The sequence below is a fragment of the Canis lupus genome, chromosome 17 (assembly GCF_048164855.1).
Source record: "Canis lupus baileyi chromosome 17, mCanLup2.hap1, whole genome shotgun sequence".
Lineage (NCBI taxonomy): Eukaryota > Metazoa > Chordata > Mammalia > Carnivora > Canidae > Canis > Canis lupus.
In genome coordinates this window covers 16,015,505-16,041,910 of record NC_132854.1, presented here as the reverse complement: position 1 = coordinate 16,041,910, position 26,406 = coordinate 16,015,505, and the positions used below count along the sequence as shown (strand labels likewise).

At 38.2% G+C, this 26,406-nt stretch overlaps 2 protein-coding genes across 2 annotated transcripts in view; one reads left to right on the top strand and one right to left on the bottom strand.

The window, feature by feature from the left end:
* Positions 1-258: 258 nt before the first annotated feature.
* On the bottom strand, positions 259-16,295 carry TGDS (TDP-glucose 4,6-dehydratase). Its single transcript, XM_072782618.1, has 12 exons — positions 16,066-16,295; positions 13,864-13,930; positions 12,779-12,847; positions 11,317-11,407; positions 8,836-8,978; positions 7,910-8,008; positions 7,120-7,179; positions 5,920-5,963; positions 5,118-5,283; positions 2,999-3,057; positions 2,273-2,370; positions 259-1,101 (listed from the first exon to the last, which is right to left on the bottom strand). The coding sequence occupies exons 1-12, from the start codon at positions 16,149-16,151 to the stop codon at positions 1,016-1,018; spliced, it is 1,068 nt and encodes a 355-aa protein (XP_072638719.1). The 5' UTR covers positions 16,152-16,295; the 3' UTR covers positions 259-1,015.
* Positions 16,296-18,274: 1,979 nt separating this feature from the next.
* GPR180 (G protein-coupled receptor 180) overlaps positions 18,275-26,406 on the top strand; it is a 29,187-nt gene continuing 21,055 nt past the window's right edge. The window contains exons 1-2 of the mRNA XM_072782617.1: positions 18,275-18,510; positions 21,122-21,280. Of these exons, the coding sequence (XP_072638718.1) occupies positions 18,366-18,510; positions 21,122-21,280 (304 nt within the window). The 5' untranslated portion in view covers positions 18,275-18,365. The remainder of the gene's footprint in view (positions 18,511-21,121; positions 21,281-26,406) is intronic.

Genomic DNA, 26,406 nt, shown 5'->3' with positions numbered 1-26,406 from the left:
GGCAAATCCTCTTCCTAAGTTTGGATCTGTTTATACTTTTCTCGATCTCCACCTCCTCAAGGCCCATAAGAATGGAGTAACCATTCTTATCCCCCTCCTTTAGCCACCTCCGAGTTAATGACCTTGCTTCCTACTCCACAGAGGTAAGTCACCATCACTCATGCACCAAAGACAGAAAGTAGGGTACAATCATGGACTCCTTTCCCTTTCTCAATGCAATATGTCCAGTCAGTTGCTTTTTCAAGTCATCTTAAAGTCTTTTTAGTAGATAATTAAAAATATTTAATCAAGTAATATAAAATTTTTTCTACAGCAAAATAATAACATACCTTACTAAAAGCCACATTCTACATTAAATACATTAAAATTTTGATACTTTTATAAATAAAATCATTTTAAATGGTAAATACATGATAAAATTTCTTTCATACATGGTTACTTATATAGTTCAACAACTGATTTTGAAAATATAAAAATGACATCCTCCTTTTAAAAAACATTTAACTTAATTTTACAAAATTATCAAAAGTTAAAAAGTGCTAGATATTTTTACATTGTTCCCCTTTTAAAGCAATTATAGCACATCAGATCTTTACAAAAAGATGAATGAGAGCATATGGCTTATACTATATTGCCTAAAAACGAAAACTTGAGACTATCTGGGCAGTGGGGAAGGCTGGGAAGGTGAGTTCAGTGCCAGGGAAGGCTGTCATCCGTGCAGAGCTGTTCCCCATCCTGGTTCTCAGAACTGTGAGATTCCTCCTTCCAGGCACCCTCCTCTTCCTAGGCTTACTGATTCCTAACTTTCAGTAGAAAAGGTTTCTGAAAGAATCTTGATATTTAAATCCTATGGCAATACTAAAACTATTCTAAAGACTGAGGCATTTCGCATTTGAATTTTATGCAAAAAGTCACAATCTAATTCCATATGAAGAGGACACTTGGTCTCATCACTTGATTTCATATCACTTGTCGAGGTAGGATAATTTTCTTCTTTCTCTGAAAACTGTCCTCACTATACAAATGGTGGTTGTACTGGAAAGGGCTCTAATGCCTTTTCTGCATTCTTCCAGTTGTGAAAATTCTCTCTGTACCAGTCAACTAATAGCAAAAAAAAAAAAAAGAAGACAAAAATTAAAAATAAAACACTAAACACCAGTTAACCAACATTTACTGAGATCCTACTAAGTAAGAAAAATCCTACCCATCAGCTACTCAGATAATTTTACTCCGGTTCTTAAGAATCAGTCTTGACAAAGGGATGCCTCATGAAGAAAACAATTTGATTCTAACTAATCAATGTCTTTAATCGCAAAATGTTTCAATATCTAAAAATTTAGATTTAAAAATCAATTATTGTTTTCTTTTTAACTTTCAAAGTCCGTCAATACTGAATTTGTTGGCATAAGTGTTTAAGACATTCTAAAAATTCAGGGAGAAAGATAAGCTATTTGCACTGGTTTTAAAGTTACAGGAAAAAAAATGTACTTTTTTGTTCATGTAAACATAGCAATACTGCATTATAGGCATAATAAGATGGCGTGACCTTCCTTCTGCTAATATGCAAAATTAGTTTATATGGCTATACTAACAGTAAAGGTTTTTTTAGTTAAAAAATGATAAATTATCTTTGAATTTGATTTTACAAATTCAATATAAGTACTGTGTCAAGCTCTTAGTGAAGACTTCTTTTCTACATATGAGTTTATCTTTTCTCATGAATACATTTTTAAACTGAACTTTAACTATATATAGATTTTATACACACTCAATGGCTATTTCTGCACATAGTAAATTTTGTTTCTTTTTTTTAAATTTTATTTGTTTCAATATAAAAAGACTTAAGACACTCAAAGACTGCAACTGCCTACATCTCATCAAATCTATGATGACACTGACCTTAAAATGGACCATTATTTTACGTACTACCAAGAAAGAAAGGAAGATGCAATAATAGTAAGACACTAGTGACTTTAAAACACACACCTTTAAAAGATGTGAAAAAAGTGAAAAGTTTGCACCTGAGAATCAGTGAACTAGGTTTCTGTCCTAGTAAGACATAGGAAGCCTGAGCAGAAGTCAGTGTGTGAAATTTAAGATGCTCAGGAAATATATTACTGTTGCTGGAAATACAGTAAATGTAACAACTTGAAAAGTGAAAATAATTTATCATGGCATTCTACCGAATTTATAGTGTTATAAAAGTAAATTACGTTTCCTTTAAATTTTTTCTGAATTTCCCTCTCCCCAAAAGGATCAATACATAACATACTTGTTTTCTTTATTCCTTCTTTCCAAGGCACTTTGGGTCTCCATCCTAAGCCCTGTATTTTTTCTGACTTCATTGGATATCTCATGTCATTGGTAGGTCTTAGAAAATAAAACAGATTTAAAATGACATTGTGGATATATATTTACAAATTTAAATACTCAGAGAAATAATGTGTGCCCATGAATCTTTTTTCCTTAAAAAAAAAAAATGCATCCTGATGACATACTTTTATAGAAAAATAAAATACATGTAAAATAAAGTACATGTTTTAAAACATCATCTATAATCCCAGACACCTAACCCTCTCCATGGCTCGTCCTTTTCTGCTTTTAGCCACAATTTGGGTATGAAGGCAGTGCCTCATAAATGAATGTTTGATGAATGAATAAACACCCATAAACTTATTAGTGCTCTTATGTTTCACACCTTGGGTCAGGTACTTTATCTATGTTATAATAAAACCTTAAAATACTTCTGTAAATGAGATAGTATTATCCCTATTTCACTCTCGAGGAGACCTCAGACTTGGAGTAACTTTCTTTAAGTCACACAGCTAGTAAGCAGCAATGTCACACTTTATTTTTTTGACACATAATTAGGAAAAAATATTTTAGTGGAACTCTAAAGAGCGATAACACTAGTTTCTGGTTAAGTCTACTTATTTTAGAATTGTGTAAGGATCCAAGATTTCACAACCTTTCCCCAGTGTTTTAAGTTGTTACTTACCTATCATTAACATAATCCACCCAGGTTTCCATTTCAGACTCTGAACTGGTCTCTTTGATCTGTCAAAATGGAGAAGGCTTTTGAATCAACAATTATAAAATAAGACTAGAGAATAACAAAGGTATTCAAGAGCTGATTCAAAAGACAAGAAAAACAACCCCTTCAGGGCACCTGAGTAGCACAGTTACCGTATGACTCCTGATTTCTGCTCAGGTCACAATCTCAGGGTCCTGAGATCAAGCCCCATATTGTGCTCCACACTCAGTAGGGAGTCTGCTTGAAGATTCTCTCTCCTTCTCCCTCTATCTACCCCCAACTTGTGCACACACTTTCTTTCTCTAAAATAAATAAATAAATCTTTAAAAAAGAAAAGAAAAAACAAAAACCCCTACAAAGTGGGGGAGACAGCTAAAATAAAGAGCATTTTAGTAAGACTTTCCATTCTTGGGCAGCTCGGGTGGCTCAGCCCGGGTGGCTCAGGTTTAATGCCGCCTTCAGCCCAGGGCCTAATCCTGGAGACCTGGGATTGAGTCCCACGTCAGGCTCCCTGTATGGAGCCTGCTTCTCCCTCTGCCTGTGCCTCTGCCTCTCTCCCCCTCTATCTCTCTGTCTCTCTCATGAATAAATTAAATCTTAAAAAAAAAAGTCTTTCCATGCTTTATAACCCACATTCCATCTGAAGCTCACAAAGAATACTCATCGCATAAACTAGGGGAGAAAATTAATTTTTTGACTCTTGGTTATTATTCAATGTGGTTTTATAATTTATAATAAGAAATATAAATTTGGTCTTATCCCTGTTCCTAAAACTGTTGGAATTTCCCAAGTGATGAGAGAGAAAGGTGTATTTTGCTACTTATAACAAGCCCCTTTTAAGCACACCAGAGTTAATGTTAAGTCCCTAAGGATGGGAGCTGGTTGCCAAGGAAACCGACCCTGTGCTTAGAGGGCTGGAGACTGAATTCATAACCAGTGGTCAATAATTTAACCAATCAAACCAATTTAATGAAATATCTATAAAAACAAAACAAAACATAACAATGGGGTTTGAAGAATATCTGAGCTGCTGAAAACTGGGAGGTGCTGGGAGGGTGATGTGCCCAGAGTGCACGGTCAATCCACACCTCTTCCTCATATCTTGTCCCATGCATCTCCAGAATCTGGCTGTCCCTGAGTTCTATCCTTTTCAATAAGCCAGTCATCTAGAAAATAAACTGTATTTCTCAATTCTGTGAGTCACTCCAGCTAAGTACCTCTGCTGTATAGTGAGTTGATCAGAAGCACAGGTGACAACCAGGTTTTGTAGTTGGCACCTGAAGCAGAGGATAGTCTTATTGGACTGAGCCTTTACTCATGGGATCTTTTTTTTTTTTAATTAATTAATTTATTTTTTAAGATTTATTTATTTGAGATAAAGATAGAGAGCAAGAAAGCACAAGCATCAGTGGGGTGAGGCAGAAGCAGACTCCCCACTGAGCAGGAATCCTGATGCAGGGCTCAATCCTGGGACTCTGGGATCATGACCTGAGCCAAAGGCAAATGCTTAACTGACTGAGCCATCCGGGTACCCCCAAAGCCTGGATGGGACCTGAAGCTATCTCCAGGCAGATAATGTCAAATTGAGTTAAATAATAGGCCACCCAGCTTGTCTCTGAGAATTTCTTGGTGTGGAAAACCCACATATTTGGAGTACAGAGTATCCTGAGAGTACTACTACTGTAAAGGAAAAGTATTTCCATATACCAAGTCTCCCTTTCTACTGAATCCTGAGACTGAGAATTGATGTTCATTAATACATACATACACTCTTAACTATAATTACTTACATATCCTCAATCCTTAAGACTGGGACACACAGTTTTATATTTCTAACATTGAGGTATTTGTTGTAAGTATCTAAATTTCATGTTATAGGATTTTTATTTTTCTAAAAAGCTATTAGAAAGGACTGAATTAACTTCAAATAATGGCATATCTTCATCATGTACTTTTCATTTTTCTACTCATTCACCTTTCAATTGAGTAAATTGTAAATTGCTGATTTTGACTAAACAAGTGATTATGGCCAGTAATTTAGTGACAATTTTGAAAACACTACTCTTTTACAATATATACATACCAGTTGTATTAGTTCTTTGGCAAGCTGGAGAACTGACATTTCAAAATTGGTTCCGATGTTATAAATTTCACCTGGTTTTCCCTTCTTGAGGACAGTGAGAAATGCTTCTACTACATCAGTAGCATAAAGGAAATTTCTTGTTTGAAGCCCTGATCCATGAATGCAGCTAAAAAGATTAAATGAAACAGAATCATAAAGTATAAAAAGTAAGCTCTCTCAAACCAGGGTAACACAATGGCTGGGTACAATTCCAGAGAAGCCAATTCCCATGGAGAACCTAGAAATCTTTAACTGAAAACACAAATTCTTATGACTTTTCTAAATTTTATCCATAATTTTTAAATGACCTCCACATGTCCTACAGCATTCAGTAGGAAAGTGGCAAACATATAAATGACCCCTGAGAAATAAGTTATTCATCAATTTTCTACCTCAAGTTCATTTTGAAAAAATATACATAGCTCTGTGAATTAAATATATTAAATCCTTTGGAAAAGTAAAATTATATAGACAGATGTCAAATCTTAATGCTATAAATCAGAGTTCTAGGATATATTATTTAAGAATTGAAATTATTAAAAAAATTGAAATTATCCTAATAAGTATATTATAAAGATGAATAACAGAACATAGTTATTTTAAAAACCATCACATTGATTGTAGAAGGAATTTGTAAATTTGTGAAAACATTCAATTCTATGGCCTTCAACTCTTAAGACTTCATGATTTTCAAGACAGGCTGTCACCAATACTATCTACGTATCAGGAAAACATATGGGTACAAAGGTAAATAGTAACATACCATTTCCTGTTGTGTTGTAGCAAAGATATAAACTTTGGAATAACCTAAAAGAATATTTAAATATTATTTCAGACCTTGGAATTCACTCGTTAATACGAATCTAACTCATAATAAGATTAAAAGATTATGATTAATAAGAAATATATAAATTCTAATTCTTATCAGTTCAAGAAAAAAGCTATTATAATTTTGATAAGTTAAAGAACTCTAAGATAGCTTCTTATTTCACAAAAACAAGGTATATGCTGGACAAATATAAAGACAAAATGATACAAATAGTGTACAGATTCAGAAAAAGTCTTCATGAACAGTTTGGTCTCTTTGCAAAAGTCCACCTTGGGTTTCCTAAGGGCAGGAATCATATCCTACTTATTGCTTTGCATACAGCACCTAATCAATCATGCTCGTGAAATTAATAAAAAGTAAATTCCAGTGCTATTGAATTCAAAGAAAAGTTACGTTAAACAGGGTGAGATATAATATTAAATTGAAAGATACTGCTCAAATTAAGCAAAGTAGATATTAAGACCAGTAGATCATGATGAGGCCTTTCTTTGGGCAGAGATAAAAGCAACCAGCTGGAAAGTGAAAAACCCTATCTCTAAATTTTTAGGCACAGAAGGCAATGGTTACTTAAAATTAGGCTTAATGATATAGAACCAACTGCACAGTTGGTTCAGCCTTTTAGCTATATTTCTTTATTCACCACTTGTTACTACTTTCTAGAAGATATTCAGGCCAGCAACAATAAAGACAGGAAGACAAATGTCTATATAAGCTTCCTGCATGACTCTCTGACTAGCTCTTAATTTTCTTGACTGCAAAGGAAGAGTTTTCAGCAACACAACAGGAGTGATGGGAATGTGCTGTAGTGCTTTGGAATCCTGAAAAGCACCAGGTATGTCCACATTATCATCTCACTGGATCCTTCAAAATCCCTTCAGATTATTTTCATTATCCCCAATTTAAAAATGGTGCTCCAAGGACCTAAGGTCACACCAGCTGGTGTCAGGTTGAGACTTGAACTCAGGTCTTCAGACTCTAAACCTCATGAGATTTGCACATGGCCTATACGGCACTTATAATTATGTATAATTACAGCAGAAATTATTCCAAACAAATAACTAAAGAGAGATTATCCTAAATAATGAGAAGCTACAATTTGCTGAAATACACTATGGATGCACAAGTAGAATATACCTTTTCTGGATACTGATGTGGTCCGTAAACATTACTGCTTCGTGTGATGACAGCTGGAAACTTAGAGAGTACTCAACGTTAATGCAATAAGAGGTCCAATTGTAATGGTTTTCTAAACATAGTCCTAAAAGATGGGCACTTGCAGCTAAATAACTCCACACACCTTAAGGACAGAAGCAAAGAGGTTTTTTTTTTTTTTTTCCCCGATGTAAGGTTCCTGAAAATACGGGAGAGGATAGGATTTAGAGAAAGGCAGAGGCTCCTAAAAGGAGGAAGAAGAATATTTTCTTTCCTGGGACCAGGGCAGGATCAATATAGATGGGTGTGGTTTAATTAGGTTTGATAGTAGAAAATTAAAGGAATTTCTACCCGATGACTTTAGAGACTACATCTTGGACCTTAGGTTTGGTTATATGTTAAACTTTAAGGGCAGCCCTGGTGGCTCAGCGGTTTAGTGCTGCCTTTGGCCCAGGGCGTGATCCTGGAGACCCAGGATCGAGTCCCACGTCGGGCTCCCTGCATGGAGCCTGCTCCTCTCTCTGCCTGTGTCTCTGCGCCTCTCTCTCTCTCTCTCTCTCTCTCATGAATAAATAAATAAAATCTTTAAAAATAAATAAATAAATAAATAAACTTCAAGATGTCTTTCTTTGAAGCACCAACTCCAGCTGTAATACTCTATGCACCGCGTAAATAAGAAAATATATATGGAATGTTGTTAATGCTAACTTGGGAGTTTTATCATCTAAGTCAAAAGAAAAATGATCCAAGAGGTTCTGAAATGAGTTCTTACTTTATATCGTTCCCAATAAGACTGTACAAAACACTCAGCAGCTGCTTTAGATGATGCATAAGGATTTGTAGGCTGTTTGGGTGAAGATTCATCAAATTCCTAATTTTAAAAAAGATGTATTAAAAATATATTTTATGCATAGTTTCTAAGCAGAAAAATCAGAAAACATATTACAAATTTGATATATTATTATATGTTGAAAAACATTTACTGAACCCCAACCATGTCCCTGGCATTTTTCTAAGCATTTTTATATAGTAGCATTCATAACAACCCTGTAAGACAAGCAGAGAGAACAGCAAGTGCAAAGGTCCTGGGACAGAAGTGTGTCCAAAGGAACTGCAAGGAGGTCTGTGTGAGGGAAGAGAAATGGAAGATGAGGCCGGAAAGCTAGAGGGAGGCCAGAACACGTAGAACCCTGAAGGCCAGTGTAAAAATATGAACAGGTTTTGAGCAGAGTAATGTCATTATCTGACTTCTATTTTAAAAATCATCCTGGCTGTGGTGTCGCATCTGATGTAGGGTGACAAAAGTACAAAAAGAAAAAAGTTCGCCTCATAAAAATTGCAAAGAGAATTGAGAATAACTTTTTCTCACAGGTAGGGCTGGATATTGAGGAGAAGTAGTCAGGGTCTGCTTTTTTTCATTATAAGTTTTTTTAAGCTGCTTGATTTTTGTCACTATGTATGCGTTTAGGTAAAAACATAGAACAGAATGAGGTCACTCATTGAAAACAGTGACTATGAAAAATATAGAGGAGAATAGAGACATCTTTTGCATAAAAAGTACAATATATACAAATGATTAAAAAAGGAGAACAGATTCCAGTTTCTACAATAATTTCACATTCATTCCTTGACATTCCAATGTTTCTCAAGTGAGCAAGAGAAAGGTGAGCAAGGCATATATACATCTTCTAAACTTACCTTATCAAGACTGCCTCCATATACTTCATCTGTGCTAACATAAATAAACTTCTCCACTCTGGCTTCATGAGCAGCACTTACCAAAACATGAGTGCCATAGACATTAACATACGTAAATTCAAAGGCACGTACAAATGAAAGATCTAAAAAAAGAGAAAAAGCTAGAACACTTCCACTCAAGAGACAAAACAAATATCGAACAGTAGACTCAGCTTTAAGGAAAGCTCTATTCACTTCTCTTCATTTGCCACAACTACAATAATTTAAAAAAAAAAAATAACAAAAACACACTGCTCTTTATGCTTTAAGCCTAAATTATAAAGTACCTGCAAATTCTTAGAACCTAGAAAACTATCAGTGCTAAATTTGCAAGAAAAACTTTTTTTAATTCTAAAAAGAAAAAAACAATACATCTAAATTTAAAATGTTCTTAAATTTAAAACTCGAAACTTCTAGTTCCTACTAATAGGCGTTCTTAAATTTAAAACTTGAAACTTCTAATTCAGATCATTCTGTTATTGCCAAAAACATAATAAATGCTGGATAAATTATTTTTAAAATAAATTTACTTTGAAAAATAGATTCTCTATAATCCAAGAATGAGAGGAACTTTACTAAATATGGTTCAAAATCCAGAAGCAAAAGGGAAAAAAAATGATGGATTGAACTATGCAAATCTCTTGCTTTTAGAAAAAACAAACCAAAAAATCTAAAAAAGTAAAAAGACAAATGACAAACTGAGATGATTATTTGAACTTATCAGAAACAAAGGGCTAAATATTTAATCTACAAAGAAGTTATAAAAAACAAAAAGGAACAACCCTATAGTAAATGGATAAGAAACATAAACCAACAGTTTAGACAAGAAATACAAAGATCCTTAGGCTTAAGATACCCAGCCTCAATTATAATAAGGAAAATCCAAAATGAAAACTCATCAGATTGGCAAAAATTTAAAAATTTGACAATAACTTCTTCTGTTGGTGAGGCTACAGGGAAAGCTACCTTATACATGAGGAGTTAAGAATGCAGTGTTTTCAACCCCTAGGGAATGAGATTTCTCAATATCTACACAAATTACATATGCTTTTACCCCTTAACCCTGGTTATTGGGCTGAACTATGTTCCCCCAAAATTCATGATGGAGCCCTAACCCAAATATAGGATGTGCCTATGAAGAGGTGATTAAATAAAAATAAGGCCATTCCAGTAAGCCCTAATCCAATGTAACTAGTAGCCTTCAAAGAAGAAATGTTGACACAAAAAGAAACACTAGGGATGCACCGAGGAAAAACTGTGAGGACACAGTGAGAAAGTGGCCGTGTGCAAGCCAAGGAGAGAAGCTTGAGAAGAAACCAACCCTGCTGGCACTCGGATTTCCAGCCTCCAGAACTAAGAGCAATAAATTTCTGTTGCTTAAGTCCCCTAGTCCATGGTATTTTGTTACCGTAGCCCCAGCAAACTGATCTATCTTGAATTCCTTCTTCTAGGAATCTCTACCGAACATCAATTGACAAATATACAAAAGGACACAGGCATGAAGCCATCCACTGCAGTGCTATTTAAATAGCAAAATGCAGGAAATAAACACAAATGTAGGACATCTACACAGTGGAGTATACAACAATAAAAAGGGATGAGGAATAGCTCTATATTCTGTTATAGAATAATCTCCTAAATATGCTGTAGAGAAGACTAAGGAAAATTATAATTTTTAACTCCGGTAATAAGGCAGTAATACTAACTAATGTTAACTAGTTACATTAGTAATAGTAACTAATGTTACTAAGTTAGTAATACTAACTAACTAATGAGGACTCAGCAACATTCTATATTTTGTTTAGGTGATGGCCATATGGGTATTCACATCTATCATTTTTTTTTTAAGATTTTATTTATTTATTCATGAGAGACACAGAAAGACAGGCAGAGGCATAGGCAGAGGGAGAAGCGGGCTCCATGCAAGGAGCCCGACGTGGGATTTGATCCCAGGACCCCGGGATCTCGCCCTGAGCTGAAGGCAGATGCTCAACCGCTGGGCCACCCAGGTATCTCTCACATCATCATTATTCATCTAGCTTTACTTCTAAATTCTTCTTAATGTATGATATTTTTCACAATATTAAATGTTAGACAATTAGAAGATATCCCAGATGCACAAAACAAAAAACTAATATTATATTGTTCAACTGTGTATCCACCACCCAGTTTAAAAAAAAAAAAAATTAAGTTGAAGGCACATCTCCCCAGAAGTAATCATTATATTGAATTTGGTTAAACTCAAAGTTTTTAAGATAGAATTTAAGGTTATATTTCAATCTATATTAATAAAAGTGGAAAAGCACCCTGTTTTTCTGGTAGAGCATGGTATGTATTCATTCAAAGACCTATTAAGTCCCTGCTTGTTTTAAGTTCAACACTGTACTTTGATTTATGGAAAAAATTTTGCCCATCATAACTGTAACATAAAACAGTGCTTACCTACATGTGTTTGTGCAGCAAAATGTAGTACTATATCTATTTTCTCTGTTTCAAAAAGCAGTTTCACAAAGTGAGAATTACATATGTCACCCTATATGAAAAGCAAACAGGAAAAAGTGAAGTTTCTCTGAGCACTCCCATTTGTAATAACCATTTTACTACATGAACCAAAACAACTATAAAAAAAATTAATCCCCACCACCACCATCCTGCTTTAATAGAGAATACTTGAAAATTGAACCAAAGGGTAAAATAAATATAGTAATGATGTATTTCTCCACTATTCTAGGATATAAGATACTCAACTCAAAGTACTTTTTTGCAAATATGTCTTTAAAACAGTATTTTATTGAGCACCAAACCAGCACTAAGAACTGTGCTAGCTTTTTCCCATAATATTCTTGCCAACCTAAGGTCATATTAACAGGAAATTTTTTTTTAGTTAGTTTTTTTGTTTATTTATTTATTTATTTATGATAGACATAGAAAGAGAGAGAGAGAGAGGCAGAGACATAGGAGGAGGGAGAAGCAGGCTCCATGCAGGGAGCCCGACGTGGGACTCGATCCTGGGACTCCAGGATAGCACCCCGGGCCAAAGGCAGGTGCTAAACGGCTGAGCCACCCAGGGATCCCTACAGGAAATTTTTTAAACATATTTTTTAAAGTTTGAGGTAACCATTATTACAATATACTTAAAGTTAAGTGTAACAATTACATTGACATTTAAAAAAATATGTTTCACCACAACTAAGTGAATTTATGAGAACTTTTGATGTTATATGTACGTTTCATCTTCCTAAAAATGTGTATTCTCAACAATTCTTTGGTGACTGAAATACTTTCATATAGAAGAACAGAATTATAAAATGTTTGCTCAGTATATTCTTTACAGTTTGTGGTGAAAAAGACAGTTCATAGAGTATCTTCTTTAAAAAATCATAAATCATGAGTTAATTTCATTTGACATTAAAATTTCCCTTTGTAATGATCTGGCGCCCTGGTTTATACTTTAGACTCTTCTAAGTGTGCCTAGTAAGAATCAGCCTTCCGGAGCCAATCAATCCCCCTTCATTGAAGAAGATTATCCCATGGGCTGCCCGGTGAGCTTTCTGGCTATTGCCTGCCCTCAGTAAAACTCCCCTTTATACCAATCTCTTTAAATCCCAGCAAGGCCTCAGTAAGAAGGCTAGGGAGGACCTACAAATCATGAAGCATGTAAGTTCAATCAGCTACCTATGGATCTGCCAAGGCACCAAATATCACATGCAGCTTTATAGTGGTATTAGTCTTAAAGCAGCTTTCTCTAAAGCACGTGGTACTTTTGGAAATTAAAAGGTCTTTTATAAGCATGTTTTCTAACCCCACATTACACAAGCTTGCAAAGTAGAAAGACAGAATGTCTAAATGAATGGCTAAAGAGGCACAGTATAATAATTACATAATTATAAGAAAATTTTCATACCTGTATAAATTTGTAGTTTTGTTTGTTAGAAATGGTTTCAAGATTCTTCAGGCTTGCACAGTAATCCAGCTTAAAATAAGTGAGGAAGAGAGAGAGAAACAACACAGAAAGTGATAATAGCTTTTCCTATAAAATATCAAGTTATTTTAAGGACTACAAATGTTCTGATTGTAATACAAAAACATGTCTTCTTAAAGTGTTTCCTCTTTGTGTTTTTAGGTGTCGCTGATAGCTTAAAAAGTAAATAACAAAAGCCATGTAATTTTGTTATCTTTTCAAAATACAAAAAATTACGTTTAGAAACCCTTCCTTTAAAAAATTTCTCTGCCCAGGCTGCCCCTAGCCATCAGAAAGGGTACCATTTCTTACTGCAAAGAAATTGGTATGCAAAAAACAATTGCACCTGTGTTATGCATATTATAACTCATTATACTGTTTCCTGGGCTAATTGTTGGTAAATTTCTGTACAGGTGAGGAGAAAAATTACTGTCCATGAGAGTAAGGCATGCAAGAATTGATAAGACCTACAGATTATTCTGTCTATAGATTTTTACTATTATATTTTATGAAATTAAGGTAACTAATTGCATCTTGTGCTTAAAATAAAAAATCCAGTGATTACCAATCATGGCATTCAGAATCTCCAGGGAGACTTCAATTATTACAGAAAAATCCTTAAAACTAAATTAGTTTCAAATTAAGAAATATGTAATTTTCCAGGAGGTGGCAGTTATAAAATCAAATCATCTAATAATAAAATCAAATAATCAGAGTATCCCAAACTCCAGAAAAAGGTTCATAATCACAAGATTACACTAAATATTGAACTCAGGGTTGAAATTTTTCTTTTTTTGGGGGGGGGGGTTGAAATTTTTCTTTTGGTAAAAATACTGCACTTAAAGCCTTTACTTAATGGGCTATCATAATGAAAAACTTTAAAAAGACTAAGTACAGCATGATCACATGACTATGTAGGCCTCTAAGTTGCTAAAATGACTAAATGAAACACTGAAATAACAGCATGATAAGATTCTAATACTTTAAAAAAAATATCAGTGCTTGAAGCTCATTTTTATAAAACTCACCTTGTCTAGATTTATGATCATATAGTTTGGATAATCTTCTACTAAAGAGACAATCACATGTGATGCGCTTTAAGGAAAAAAGTGCTCTTGTTAGTAGAAAATTTAACCTTTTCCCTAAATTCTTAACATTTCCTAAATATTACCATATGCTATTAGGAAACTATTCAAAGATACCTTTAAGTTTCAGCAAAATAACAGAAATAACATAACTACATTGAATATGCTCCCTCCCCTGCCCTTTTACTAACTTTCTCAACATAATAAATAGTCAGTATTGATGCACCGATATTCTTTTGCACTGTGGGGAAAAGAGAATTTACTGGTTCTGGGTACAAGAAAAAAAATAGTCTAACCAAATAATTTTGTCCACATGTGCTTTGAGTGTGGGAGTGAAGCAGGATGATAAATACCATGGGTGGTGGTCAGTACAAACATACTGAAATTATAACATATCCTTTAAGAGACTGTAGGTATAACTGCAAAAATTAATTAGTCTGAGCACAGGAGTTGCCTATGTTCACAGTAACCCTACTGCAATTGCTATCTCTTGGTACAAGAATTTGGTGATGTAAACTACAACCCTCAGGGAAGTTCTAGATTAAATCTAGGTTTCCAAAGCTAATAATAGCTGAGGCCATCCGGAGCTGGAGAGCCATGGTGGCTCCTGGGTTTCTGAGGACCTTGAAGTGGAACCACAGGCATGACTCAGTGAGATGATCCGTCATTCAGGTTTTCTCATATACACAACATTGGGTTCTCAGGAACAAGGGCTGCCTCTGACCAAATTATCAACTCAGAGTTTGTACTTGACAGCCCTTTCACAGCATTTTCTGGGACTTGCCCTTTCAGGACCATCCCTCTCACACCCTTTTATGCCCACACCCCTCTTCACATTCGGTAAACCAACCTTGCCTGCCTGGTACCCTCCTTATTGTCGGATTTGAAAGGGTGATTTAATGTGCTCAGAGGGGAGGTGATTCCCATGTTCGTCTTTCACTAGACATTGTGAGTTTCCTGTTGCTACCTGTGTATTCATCCATTCGGTAACTACTGAACACCTCTGTTAAAGAAGCCAGGCATTCTTATAGATGCTTAATGAACAAGAGTCTCTGCTCCCATCCAATTTACATTCTAGAGTAGAGATGCAGGCAGTAAGTAAGTAAACACTAATACACAATATAATTGTGGGTGGTGATTAGTACGTTAGTCGGGAAAGGGGCTATTTTATCTAGGATGGCCAGGTAACGCCTGTCCCAGGAGGCTGTATCTCAGTAACCATCAAACTAAGTGATATAAGCGGCCTAACCAAAGGGGAAGCAAGTGCAAAGGCCTCAAGTCAGGGGGAATGGGCTTCATCTGTTCCAGAAACTCCAAAAAGAGGTGGAATGTCAGACCAGGTTGGAAAACCAGGGCCTGGACACTTGAGTCTTCTTAGATATGCTAAAGAGTTTTGGTTTTATTCTAAGTTTGACAGGAACCACTGGGGTAAAACTCCATGCACTTATTTACTTAATAAACACTGACTTCTGTGTGCAGAACAGATTTTAAGGGAACAAGAGGGGAAGCAGTATGACCAACAGGAAGCTACAATGGTAATCTAGGCAGAAGAAGACAGTAACGTGGACTAGGATAGGAGCGGGTGTAGAAGTATTCACTTCGGATGCAGTGAAATAGGACTTACTGATTGCATGTGGGTGTGAGAGGGAAGGAGGCATCACACATCTAGTCCAGGTCAAAGCACCATAACAGGGTTTTGTTTTTGTTTTTTTTTAAACCCGCTAAATAAAAGAATGTCCTACCATAATCCAAAAATCGTTTCTTGGAGCTTATACGTACAAGGCCTGTGCATGGAAGGGGCGGGCTGGAGGGTGGGGCAGTCGGTGAAAGCTTACTGCAACCTGGGTGCACTCAGAAGAGTGTCAGGTGCATCCCCGGCCAGGTAAGAGGGCGGGTGTCACTACAGCACCGTGGCTTCGGGTGGGAGGCACCTTAAAAAAGCCGCAGTTTCAAAGCAACCAAGTCCTCGCAGGCGCGGGTGGGAGAAGAAGGTAGGCTGATCCCGGGCGTGCGTTAAGACCCTCCCCGTATCAGAACCGCCCCCCCCCCCCACGCTGGTTTCAAGTTTCCAAGAGCAAGCAGGGGCGCAGGAAAAGGCTGGGGTCTCTGGGGAGCCACTAGTCGGCCAGCGGCGCCGTTACCTACATGAAACCAGCACCCCCGGTCACCAGGAGCCGCTTCGCAAAGCTGCTGGGAGGACCCAAGGGCTCCGCCCGGCCTGCAGCCGACATCTCCCAGCTCAGCTGTGCCCGGCGGCGTAAAGCGCCAGCTCCGTACCCCGCAGGGAAGGTCCACCGCGACTTTTCGCGACACGTCTCGCCGCCGGGACACGTCAGTGGGGCCCGCGGCAGCCGCTTCCGGAGCCTGGCCGGCTTGTCCCCGCCCACTGGCGGGCGGGGCGGGGCCCTGGAGTGCGCGGGCGGTGCTGGGCTACTGCGCCTGCGCAGCTCTGCTCCGCCCACACCTGGCCCGGGGGCGCAATCGGGGTGGCCGGGAAGCGGGGTCCTGGAAATTTTTGTAAGTGACACCAGTATAGATGAGGCTTTACCTAGATACGCGGATGGTCGGAGTTAGGAATGATTGCCTTCTTTTCCTTCTTGCACTGAAAACCGTCTCCACAGTGGACTCGCGAATTGAGCTGGGAACTCCAGGGGTTGTCTGGTTGCAAAATGTGGAAGCGGGAGGTTGCAATTGCAAAATGCCTTTTGCTTTGTGGTGGACATTGTTAGCGACAACGCAGGCTGCTGGCAGTCGTGGTACAGATGCTCCCTAGTTCCTGCCCTAACTATTCCGGTTCGTGCCCACTCTGCCCCAGCCTGCCTGCCCGCCTTGTCTCTCCTTGAATTTGCCAGGCATGCTACCCGCCTTGGGCCTGGATGCCCATTCCCAGATATCTGCCTACTTTTTACCCTTACTTCAGTTCTCAGCTTGAGGGTCACCCTTACAGAGAGTCCTTCCTTGACCATCCCAATTAAAATAGCAAGCTCTACCCCAGCCCTGCAGAACCACTTTATTCTTCTTTTTCTCCATTGAAGTCATCAACACTTATGCTGAACTGCTCGTTGGTACTGGTCAGGGAGGCAGGGGCTTGTTTTTGTTTCCTGTTGTAATGCCAAGGCCATGGAAACAGGCCTGGCACAGAATATATGATCAGTTAATGTTGAATGGATGAATAAATATATCTTGGTTAGGGTTTTTTTTTTTTTTTTCCTTTTTCACATAATGTGTTGGCAAAGTATAAAAAGAATAATACCCAGTATATGTGGAAATGTCATTTGTTACCACCTTTTTCAGGGGAAAAGTGGTAACAGACAGGAAAAGTTCAAATGCTCCTACCCTAAAATTCCCCAAATTCCATGATATATAGCTTTCGAGTCTCTCAAGTTTTCGTCCTTACCGAGCCCCTGTCAGTTGGCTGACCATTCCAAATACCCTCTGGGCCTGTAGCACTTGCAGCTCCCTTGTATTTAAAACGTGAGACAATATTATCAGATCGCATCCAATTTTTCGTGATCACATGTAAGCACTGTATCAGTGAGCATATAAGTGTTTTCCTGCGAGCATCTATATTATAGTCTAAATAGTTTGGCTTCTGTGCTACCCGCGATCAAAAAGCCTTTGAAGGAAGTGATGCAGTCAAATTGCGTTTCCCAAAGCTTTCTGTGTCTCTAGGGTAGAGATGGGCTGTGCGTGTCCCACTGGAGAAAATGAAGACTCGGAGCAGGTCAGTTTGCCACAGGCCAAGGAAGATGATGCCACGATGGCCTGGATACCAAGAGCGGCCCAGAAGAGGCGCCAACAGACGTGTGTTTCATTGAGATGTTTGGATGTAGGGTTCTAAGCTATACTTCCCAGCTGTCTGATGGTATCATTCAAGAAGACCCGGAACGTAGGAGTTTAAAATCGGCCCTGTGCCGTTAGGTGTCTTTGAGACATTAACGTGGAGACGTCCCGTAGGTTGCACAAGCACAATGCAATCATCTTTGCATTCTTCACCAGAAACGATGTCGCCGGGCGCTTCTTCTCAGTACTTCCCGAATGTCACACACACACACACACACACACGCACCCCGGGAAGCCCTCGGGCGCGGGGCTGGCCCCCCCACGCATGCGCAGTGGCACCACGCGCCGACACGACCGAGGGCAATGCTGTTTCCGTAGCCCGAAGCGACATCCTTCTGAGTCTCCATCAAAAAGGCGGGAACTAGCCACCAGGCGGGGGAGCGATGGGACGCGCGCCTCCGCACGTCCCGCCCCTCCCGGCCTCTGATTGGTGGGTGTGCCGGGCCGGCGGCCGAGGGGCCTGCCGCACGGGCTGTCAGTCTCCCGGGGGCGGGCCCGCCACGCCGGCCCGGAGCCCTCCTGCCTCAGCCCCGGTGCCGACGTGTGGAGGGAGGCGGCCGCAGGCGGTTGGGACCCGGGCGTGGGTGCCAGTGGGAGGGGGGATGGGAGGCCTGCGGCTGCTGGCGGTGGCCCTCACCTGCTGGTGGTGGCCGCCGGGCAGCCAGGGCAAGACCCTGCGGGGCAGCTTCAGCAGCGCCGCGGCCCGAGACGCTCAGGGCCAGAGCATCGGCCACTTCGAGTTCCACGGTAGGTGCGGGGGCGGGGAGCGGGGTGCAGGGTGCAGGCGCGGGGGCCCAGCCCGCGGGCCGCCCCACACCCCGCCTCGCCGGAGGGGGGGCTGGCGAGGGCGGAGGCGACGCGGGGCACTACCGCCACCGCGCCCGGACGCCCCGCGCCGCCGGCATCGTGGGGTGCATCAGTGCCGCCCCCCATTCCGGGTCAGCGCCCCGCGACTGTCTTCTGCGCTCACAGCACCGTTCCCCCGACCCTCCCTGCAGACGCGAACCGAAGTACGGAGGACCTCTCTGCTGCATCTTTCGAGATCCTTCCCCCAAGGAAGCATCGTCGGCTCACTCCTGTCTCAGCCTGGTTATATACACTAAGGCTCTGGACGTAGGCGTGCACTGAAGCTCCAGAACCTAGATTTACTGGGTTTAGTCTTTGTTTTTAAGATAAATTTGCTAAAACCTACGTGAAGCACAGAGGTTTTGGAAACCAAATAAAACACCTGCTAATCTAGTGGTCACAGTTGCTAGGACAGTTTGATGACTCCGCTAACTGAAGGAGTAGGTTTTCTGTGGACCAGAAGGCCTAGAATTAACTTGACGGAAATGCATATAAATGTGCCCTGGGAGCTTCAGCATTTGCATATGACCTGGCCCTTCTCCAACGTGAACTGCATTTGAGGTTTACTTTCTGGTCTCCCTCAAAAATCAATAAATGTAAAATGAATGAATTTGCAACTCATTCTAATTTTTGCTGTATTTGCACTCTCAAAATTTAAGTGATTTTCTTGGTACATACTTTTGGTACTCTCTTTCACTGCTGCTGTATTGCACGTAATTATTTGCCGTGATGAGGTTGGTATCCTTGATTATACAGTTTTTTAGCATTAAAAGATGCAGCGTCAGACTGTTGTCCCACAGAGATTAATAGAAGAGAAAATAATGGGAAAGAATAAGATATTAGAAACACGAAGCTATTTTGGTATCCCCAGAGAGGATAATAGAAGACAAGGTAATAGAAAATAAGATAATAGACGATAATAGAAACAAGAAGCTGTTATGGAAATTTCATATATTGCAGAATTACAGAATTGGTGGTATAAAGGCAGAGGAACCTGAATTTTTTTTTTTAATTCAGAATGTTTAAAGTAGTTGAGAGAAGGGAATGTAACCTAGTTTTCCAAAATTCAGTGTGGCACAGAACTTGGGTGAAGAAAAAACTTTAGAAACACTTTGTTATTATTTTTTAGGTCACATTTTTAGTTTTTTTGATCAGCTGGCTGTAACTGTACTTTGTATATTGTCAATGATAGGAAAGACACTACAATAAATGGCACAGGCACAGTGCTGGAAAACCTGGGGTATGTAGAAGCTATGATGTGGTTATCACTCATGACTAGCAGAGGGACTTAGACAACCCGGATATTTCATGATTACTTGGCAAACATGGGGGAGAAACAGGAAAATCATATATCTCAAGGAAGATTGAGGAGTTGAGTATTCCAAGTATATTAACACACATACGTGCTCTTTCTATGTGTGTGTATATATGTATTTTTATTATTACCAGTTTTTAGTGAATTTGAATTTAGTAAAAATAATAATACCAAACTATACTGAAATAATAAACTAACTCAGAATGCAATTTAAGATGTTAAGCCTTCGAGTCACTTCTAAAATTTTGGATAGTTTATAATATAATCAATGTATGTAGGAGACTTGGACATTTCCTTGATACATACTATACATTTACATTTATTTAAAATGTTTAATCAAAGTGATAATTATAATAACAAATGTGACAACAGCACAGGAGAAGAGATCTTAAAATGAAAAAAAGTCTCCTGCTTTACTTCTCATCGACAGTCCTAGAGACAACTACTTTTTGCCATTTCATTCAGGGCCTGAAATGTACTCAGTGTGTGCAACCAGGGTTATTCTGTAATGTCTCACAACATCTGTTCTGCAGGTTTTCTTGTAAAAGTCACAAATGTCAAATTTTTTATCAGGTGTAAAATGTCTACCCCCAAACTAATTTCTTTAAACTTTCTTGCTATTAACTATGCCTATGTTTTTACATTAAAAGTATAATTAAATATTAACATGCATGTTATATTGGAAAACAAGAGAAACTTTGCTGGGAAATTTCTATAGAGAGTTTATGTACCAATATTAAAGATGTGGAGTGGTTGTGAAATGAGGCAAAAGTTCTGTTATAGTGAATGTCCACGTACAGCAGATGTTGCTGTGTATTCTGTGAAATGGCATTACTCTTCATTGGAAGTGTAAGGAGACACCACACATTAATTTGGATAATTAATACGAGTAGTCTCTTGATTTGCACCTGGATAGGATATTCATTCCAATGTAGTCTACCTAGTTGAGTGAGATTTAAGAAAAACTGTACTCTTGGGTATTATATAAGACTGATGAATCACTGAATTCTACCTCTGAAACTAATAATACACCATATATTAGTTTATTGAATTTAAGTTAAAAAATTAAAAAAATAAGAACAGCAAGAAAAACTGCTCTTTAAATTCCTATTCTGATAAATGGAGGTGTCAAATTGTCTTATCATGTCAGTTCTGTAACAAACAAAACTAGTTAATAATTTTTGTTTTAATGTCAAGGTGACCATGCTCTTCTTTGCGTCAGAATCAACAACATAGCAGTAGCTGTTGGAAAAGAAGCTAAACTTTACCTGTTCCAAGCCCAGGAATGGCTAAAGCTACAGGAAAGCGGTCATGGTTATAGTTGTGGTGAAAAATTATCCAAAGCTCAGTTGACAAGTGAGTATTTCATTTTTTCTGTGATCAGTAGATAGGTTCTTTTTTCCTCCTAAATGTTGAAGTTTTTGTTTTCATACCAAGGTATTTCATGACACATCACACCGTGATGACATTTTCTTTAGTACATTTTAAGCTGAAGTATTCCTTGATCAAAGGATAGAATGCCATTTCCCTCCCTTTATCATTAAAAATTTTTGAAAAATATCCAGATAATGTTTAAAGACATACTTTACTTCATTCGGACTTCTTACAAGTTAAGTAATTCATATCAATATGGCAAATGTATTTTGGTCCAGTGGCAGCATGGGATAAATAACAGCATTTGTTGAATGCTTATTATCTCCTAGCATTGAGCTAAGCACTAAACATGTATTATCTCAGTTAATTGCATGATTTAGCTGAAGTGATGCTGTTTGGCAACATGTCATTGTCGTGTGGTGACACAGTATGTCATTTTAGGATGTACCAACATGGCATCATTTGTACACTTCTAGATTTGCCTCTGGAGAAGCTCTACTTTTGTTATCCTAGTTGCCTGTATCCTTGAACCCTTCCATTCTCATCAACATTATCCCAAGTATTAGGGTGCACTATCCAGAATTAGTGAAACTCTTTTTTAATTCCTGTAGAAATGAAGAGCATATACTGTGCTACCCATTTTACCGATGGAAGTTAATTGGTTGTAGGAGACATTAGTAAATGTGAAGCAGCCATGAGAAAAAATAGGAATTATCCTTCTCCCCCTTCCCCCCTTATATTTCTGCTACCGTTCTGCATATCAGCGAGTCTGAATCTTCTTGTAATCTGGTCAAGTGAAACATTGCCATTTTCTGAACTTCTGGTCTTCCTAGTCTCAGCAGCTCTCTGGGTCCCTCATAAGGCAGCTAGCTAGAATACGGATAAGAGGAGAAGCCCCCAGGGGTGCATGGGTGCTCAGTTGGTTGAGCACCCAACTCTTGATTTCAGCTCAGGTCATGATCTCAGGGTTGCAAGATCGAGCCCCATATTAGGCTCTGCGTTCAGTGTGGAGTCCACTTTAGATTCTTTCTCTGCCTCCCTCCCCCCCCCCACCTAATGTTCTCTCTCTCTTTCAAATAAACAAATACATCTTTTAAAAAAAAGAGTAGAAGCTCCCCCAATCTTTGCCATCCTGTGGGGCAGGATGTGGGGATCTTTTATCTAGATTTATAAGATGATGTTGACAGTATGCTGAAGAAATGTTGAATGACTAGATTCAGACATCAAAGAGACAGTTACATAATTTTCCCTTTCCCCTGATTTTCAGAACTTAACTGGGAAATTTGTGCAAGTACTCATTACCAGTTATCTTTTCTTTTCCATACAATTTGGTCATTTAAATGTTCCACATATGTGTAAAAAGTTCTAGCCTTCCATTTCCACTTGTTATAATGTCCAAAACCAACTCATCATCTTGCCCATCCAAACTTCGTTGTCTTCCTCTTGCAGTGTTCCCTGTTTCAGGAACTGGCACCACCATCTGTCCAGTAAACAAGCTGGAACCCATGGAGTCTTCCAACACTCCCTTTTTGCCCTCTCCATCCCCTCCCAATCTGTCAGTAAGTGACCTCGAAGTATCTATGGAATTCATCTATTTTTCTACATCTCTGCCCCCACCATGTTATTCCAGGCTGCCATAATCTTGTGCCTGATGCAGTAGTCTCTACTTAGCCACTACAGCCATACTGGTGCCCCCTATAACCAGAGTGATCCTTCTGAACAGCAGATTTGATCATGACACAATCACTTCCTCATCACACCCAGAAATACCCCAGTCATTTTCTGCGACTCTTAGGACACAGACAGGTCTCCTTAACCAGATCAGCAAAGCCATCGTGGTCTAGCCATCGTGTACCCCCCAGGTTCTCACAGCATTGTCCCCTTCTGCCTCATTTTACTTGTAGGCTTGCTTGTTTTATTTCATTGCCATCCTGTACCTTTGCATAGGTTTTTCCTCTATTTGTTCTTCTTTCCCTCTTTGGCTCTTCCCTCCATTTAGTTATTAACACTTAAGTTTTTTTTTTTTTAAGATTGTATTTATTTATTCATGAGAGACACAGAGAGAAAAAGAGAGACAGAGGCAGAGACACAGGCAGACGGAGAAGCAGGCTCCACTCAGGGAGCCCTATGTGGGACCCGATCCTGGGTCTCCAGGATCACGTCCTGGAGCCGAAGCCTGCGCTGAACTGCTGAGCCACCCAGGCTGCCCAACACTTGAGTTTCTATAGCTTGTTTTTCTTCCACAGCACATATTATAGTTACCACTTCACATCTTATTTACTTGTTATAAAATCAATCAGAGCAGCAGGGCTCCTTTGGTCTACTCATTTCACTGAGCACTCCCATTGTTTCATGTACTAGGCAAGGCACTTGTGATAAATCAGAGACCAAAATACACTTGCTTGGTCCTTGAGGCTAGTGAGGGTGACAGGGATGAATCTGATCAATGTAAATAAATGTGAAATTGGAATAGTGGTAAGTACTATGAATGTTAGTTACATGGTACTATGAGAATGAAATTTTACAATACCCTAGTAATTAAGTTTTTACTAAGTATTTGTAGGTTGAATTGTCATAGAACTTAGGACTTGAAAGGTGTTTTGTTTCTGTTTTTTAATTTTAATTCCAGTATAGTTAATAGGGTGCTATATTAGTTTCAGGTGTGTGATATAGTTATCAAACAATTTTGTACCTTACTCAGTGTTCATCATGATAAATGTTCTCTTAATCCCCTTCATCATTTTCACCTATCCTTCCACCCCTCTACCCTCTGGTAACCATCAGTTTGTTCTTTATAGTTAAGAGTCTTTTTTTTGGGGGGGGGGTCTTTTTTCTTTGTTAGTTGGTGTTGTTTCTTAAATTCCACATATGAGTGAAATCATATGGTAATTGTCTTTCTCTGATTATTGACTCATTTTTGCAAATGGAAGATTTCATTTTTATGACTATTATACCATTGCGTGTACATATGTGTGTATATATATATACATATATATATATATTTCTTTTTTATCCATTCATCTGTTAATGGACAGTTGGGTCACTTCCATATTTTGACTGTTGTAAATAATGCAACAGTAAATATAGGGGTGTGTGTATCTTTTCAAATTAATGTTTTCATATTCTTTGGATAAATACCCAGTGGTGGAATTACTGGATCATATGGTATTTCTATTTTTAATTTTAAGAAACCTCCATACTGTTTTCCAGAATGGCTGCACCAGTTTGCATTCCCAACAAAAATGCAAAAGTTTTCCTTTTTCTCCACCATCCTTGCCAACAGTTGTTATTTCTTGTGTTTTTTATTTTGACCATTCTGACAGGTGTGAGGTGATAACTCATTGTGGTTTTGATTTGCATTTTCCTGATGATGAGTAATGTTGAGCATTTTTTTGATGTCTGTTGGCCATCTGTATGTCTTCTTTGGAGAAATGTCTGTTCATGTCTTCTGCCCATTTTTAATGGTTTATTTGTGGGGTTTTGGGTGGTGGGTTGTATAAGTTCTTTATATATTTTGGATACTAACCCTTTATCAGATGTGTCATTTGCAAGTATCTTCTCCCGTGTTGTCTTTTTGTTTTGTTGGTTGTTTCCTTTGCTGTGCAGAAGATTTTTATTTTGATGTAGTTCCAATAATTTATTTTTGCTTTTATTTCCCTTGCCTCAGAAGACATATCTAGAAAAATGTTGATGCAACTGATGTTAGAAAAACTACTGCCTGTGTTCTCTTTAAGGATTTCTATGATTTCAGGTCTCATATTTAGGTTTTTAATCCATTTTAGTTTATTTTTGTGTATATATATTTCCTTCTTTTGGATGTGGTTGTCCAGTTTTCCCAGCACCATTTGTGGAAGAGATTGAGGGTTTTTTTGGTTGCTAGGTTGATTGCTTTGTATTTGGCACCTTTTGTATTTGGTTGGTAGTTTGATTGCTTTGTATTTGGTCTTTTTCTTCCAGTAAAAACTTAGCAGGCTGTTTAAAGCTTTGAGCTGTAGTAATTGATTTAGTTTTTTATATTCCCTGGTTAATATCATACTGTGTATTATATGCACTTGCAAAAACATTTTTGTATCAGTCATACACCTTCGGTCACAGACCTTCTGTACAGGGAGACAGCATGGTACAATGGAAAGACTGCTAAACTGAGAATCACTGCCTGTTTTCTTCGAGGCTCAGTTTACCTACCCATACCACAAGAAGGTTGAAAATCAAACTGCTGCAATTTTAATTATAACTCTTTAGGATGGAGTTGCTTATATATAAGGCTATAACTTATAAACCTCTTACAGCTGTTTCTCAGACTATTTTTCCTTCTTCTCTATTCTTCTGTTGAATGCAAGGGTATTCTTTGGAATTATTGGAATGGAAGATCTCAGAAAATAGGAATTTGTGAGGAATGAAGATTGTTTTGTTAAATTTTGGGACCTGAAATAAATTAGGTTTCTGCAAATTTCATCAACTCTTTTCCCAGCAACAAAAGCCAAGTCTTAAGAAAATCTATATTCTCTAACTTTTACATATTAGTTATCGTATATATAGTATGTAATTGTTCAGGACCTTTGATGCATTGAAACAAAAAGCATATCCTTAAATTCATCACTATGTAGTAGTACCACATATTTTTAGATAATTTCTCATTTCCTGGCCATTAATGAGACTTTTAGGAAGCAATAGCTTTTTGCCTGTTTGGTAATGAGTTCATTAACTATGCCAAACTTCTATGTAAAACCTTAACTGATGCTGCTGTGAACTATGAAAAGATTAGCAGATTTGAAAAATTCCTTAGTGTCAAATGTTGCTTGTGAGTATACATTGCCCCAAATTAATGTTTGAGAAATTATTTTTCAATCATCCTTTTAGTAAAGTCATAAAATGTCAGATTTTTAAAAAAATGATAAAAACTATTTTGTAGGTTTTTAAAGCTAGCAAACGAGACATTTAAAACCACTGAACATTATGACTTTATGTAAAAAAAAATAGCAAGGAGATTCAGGGTAATTTGCTGTCAGGTTACAAGAGCTAATATTTTACTTATAAAACATTTCAGTATTTTTTTAATATCATGCACAGTAATTCCTTTTGTGCATTTGGAATATTTTATAAATCAT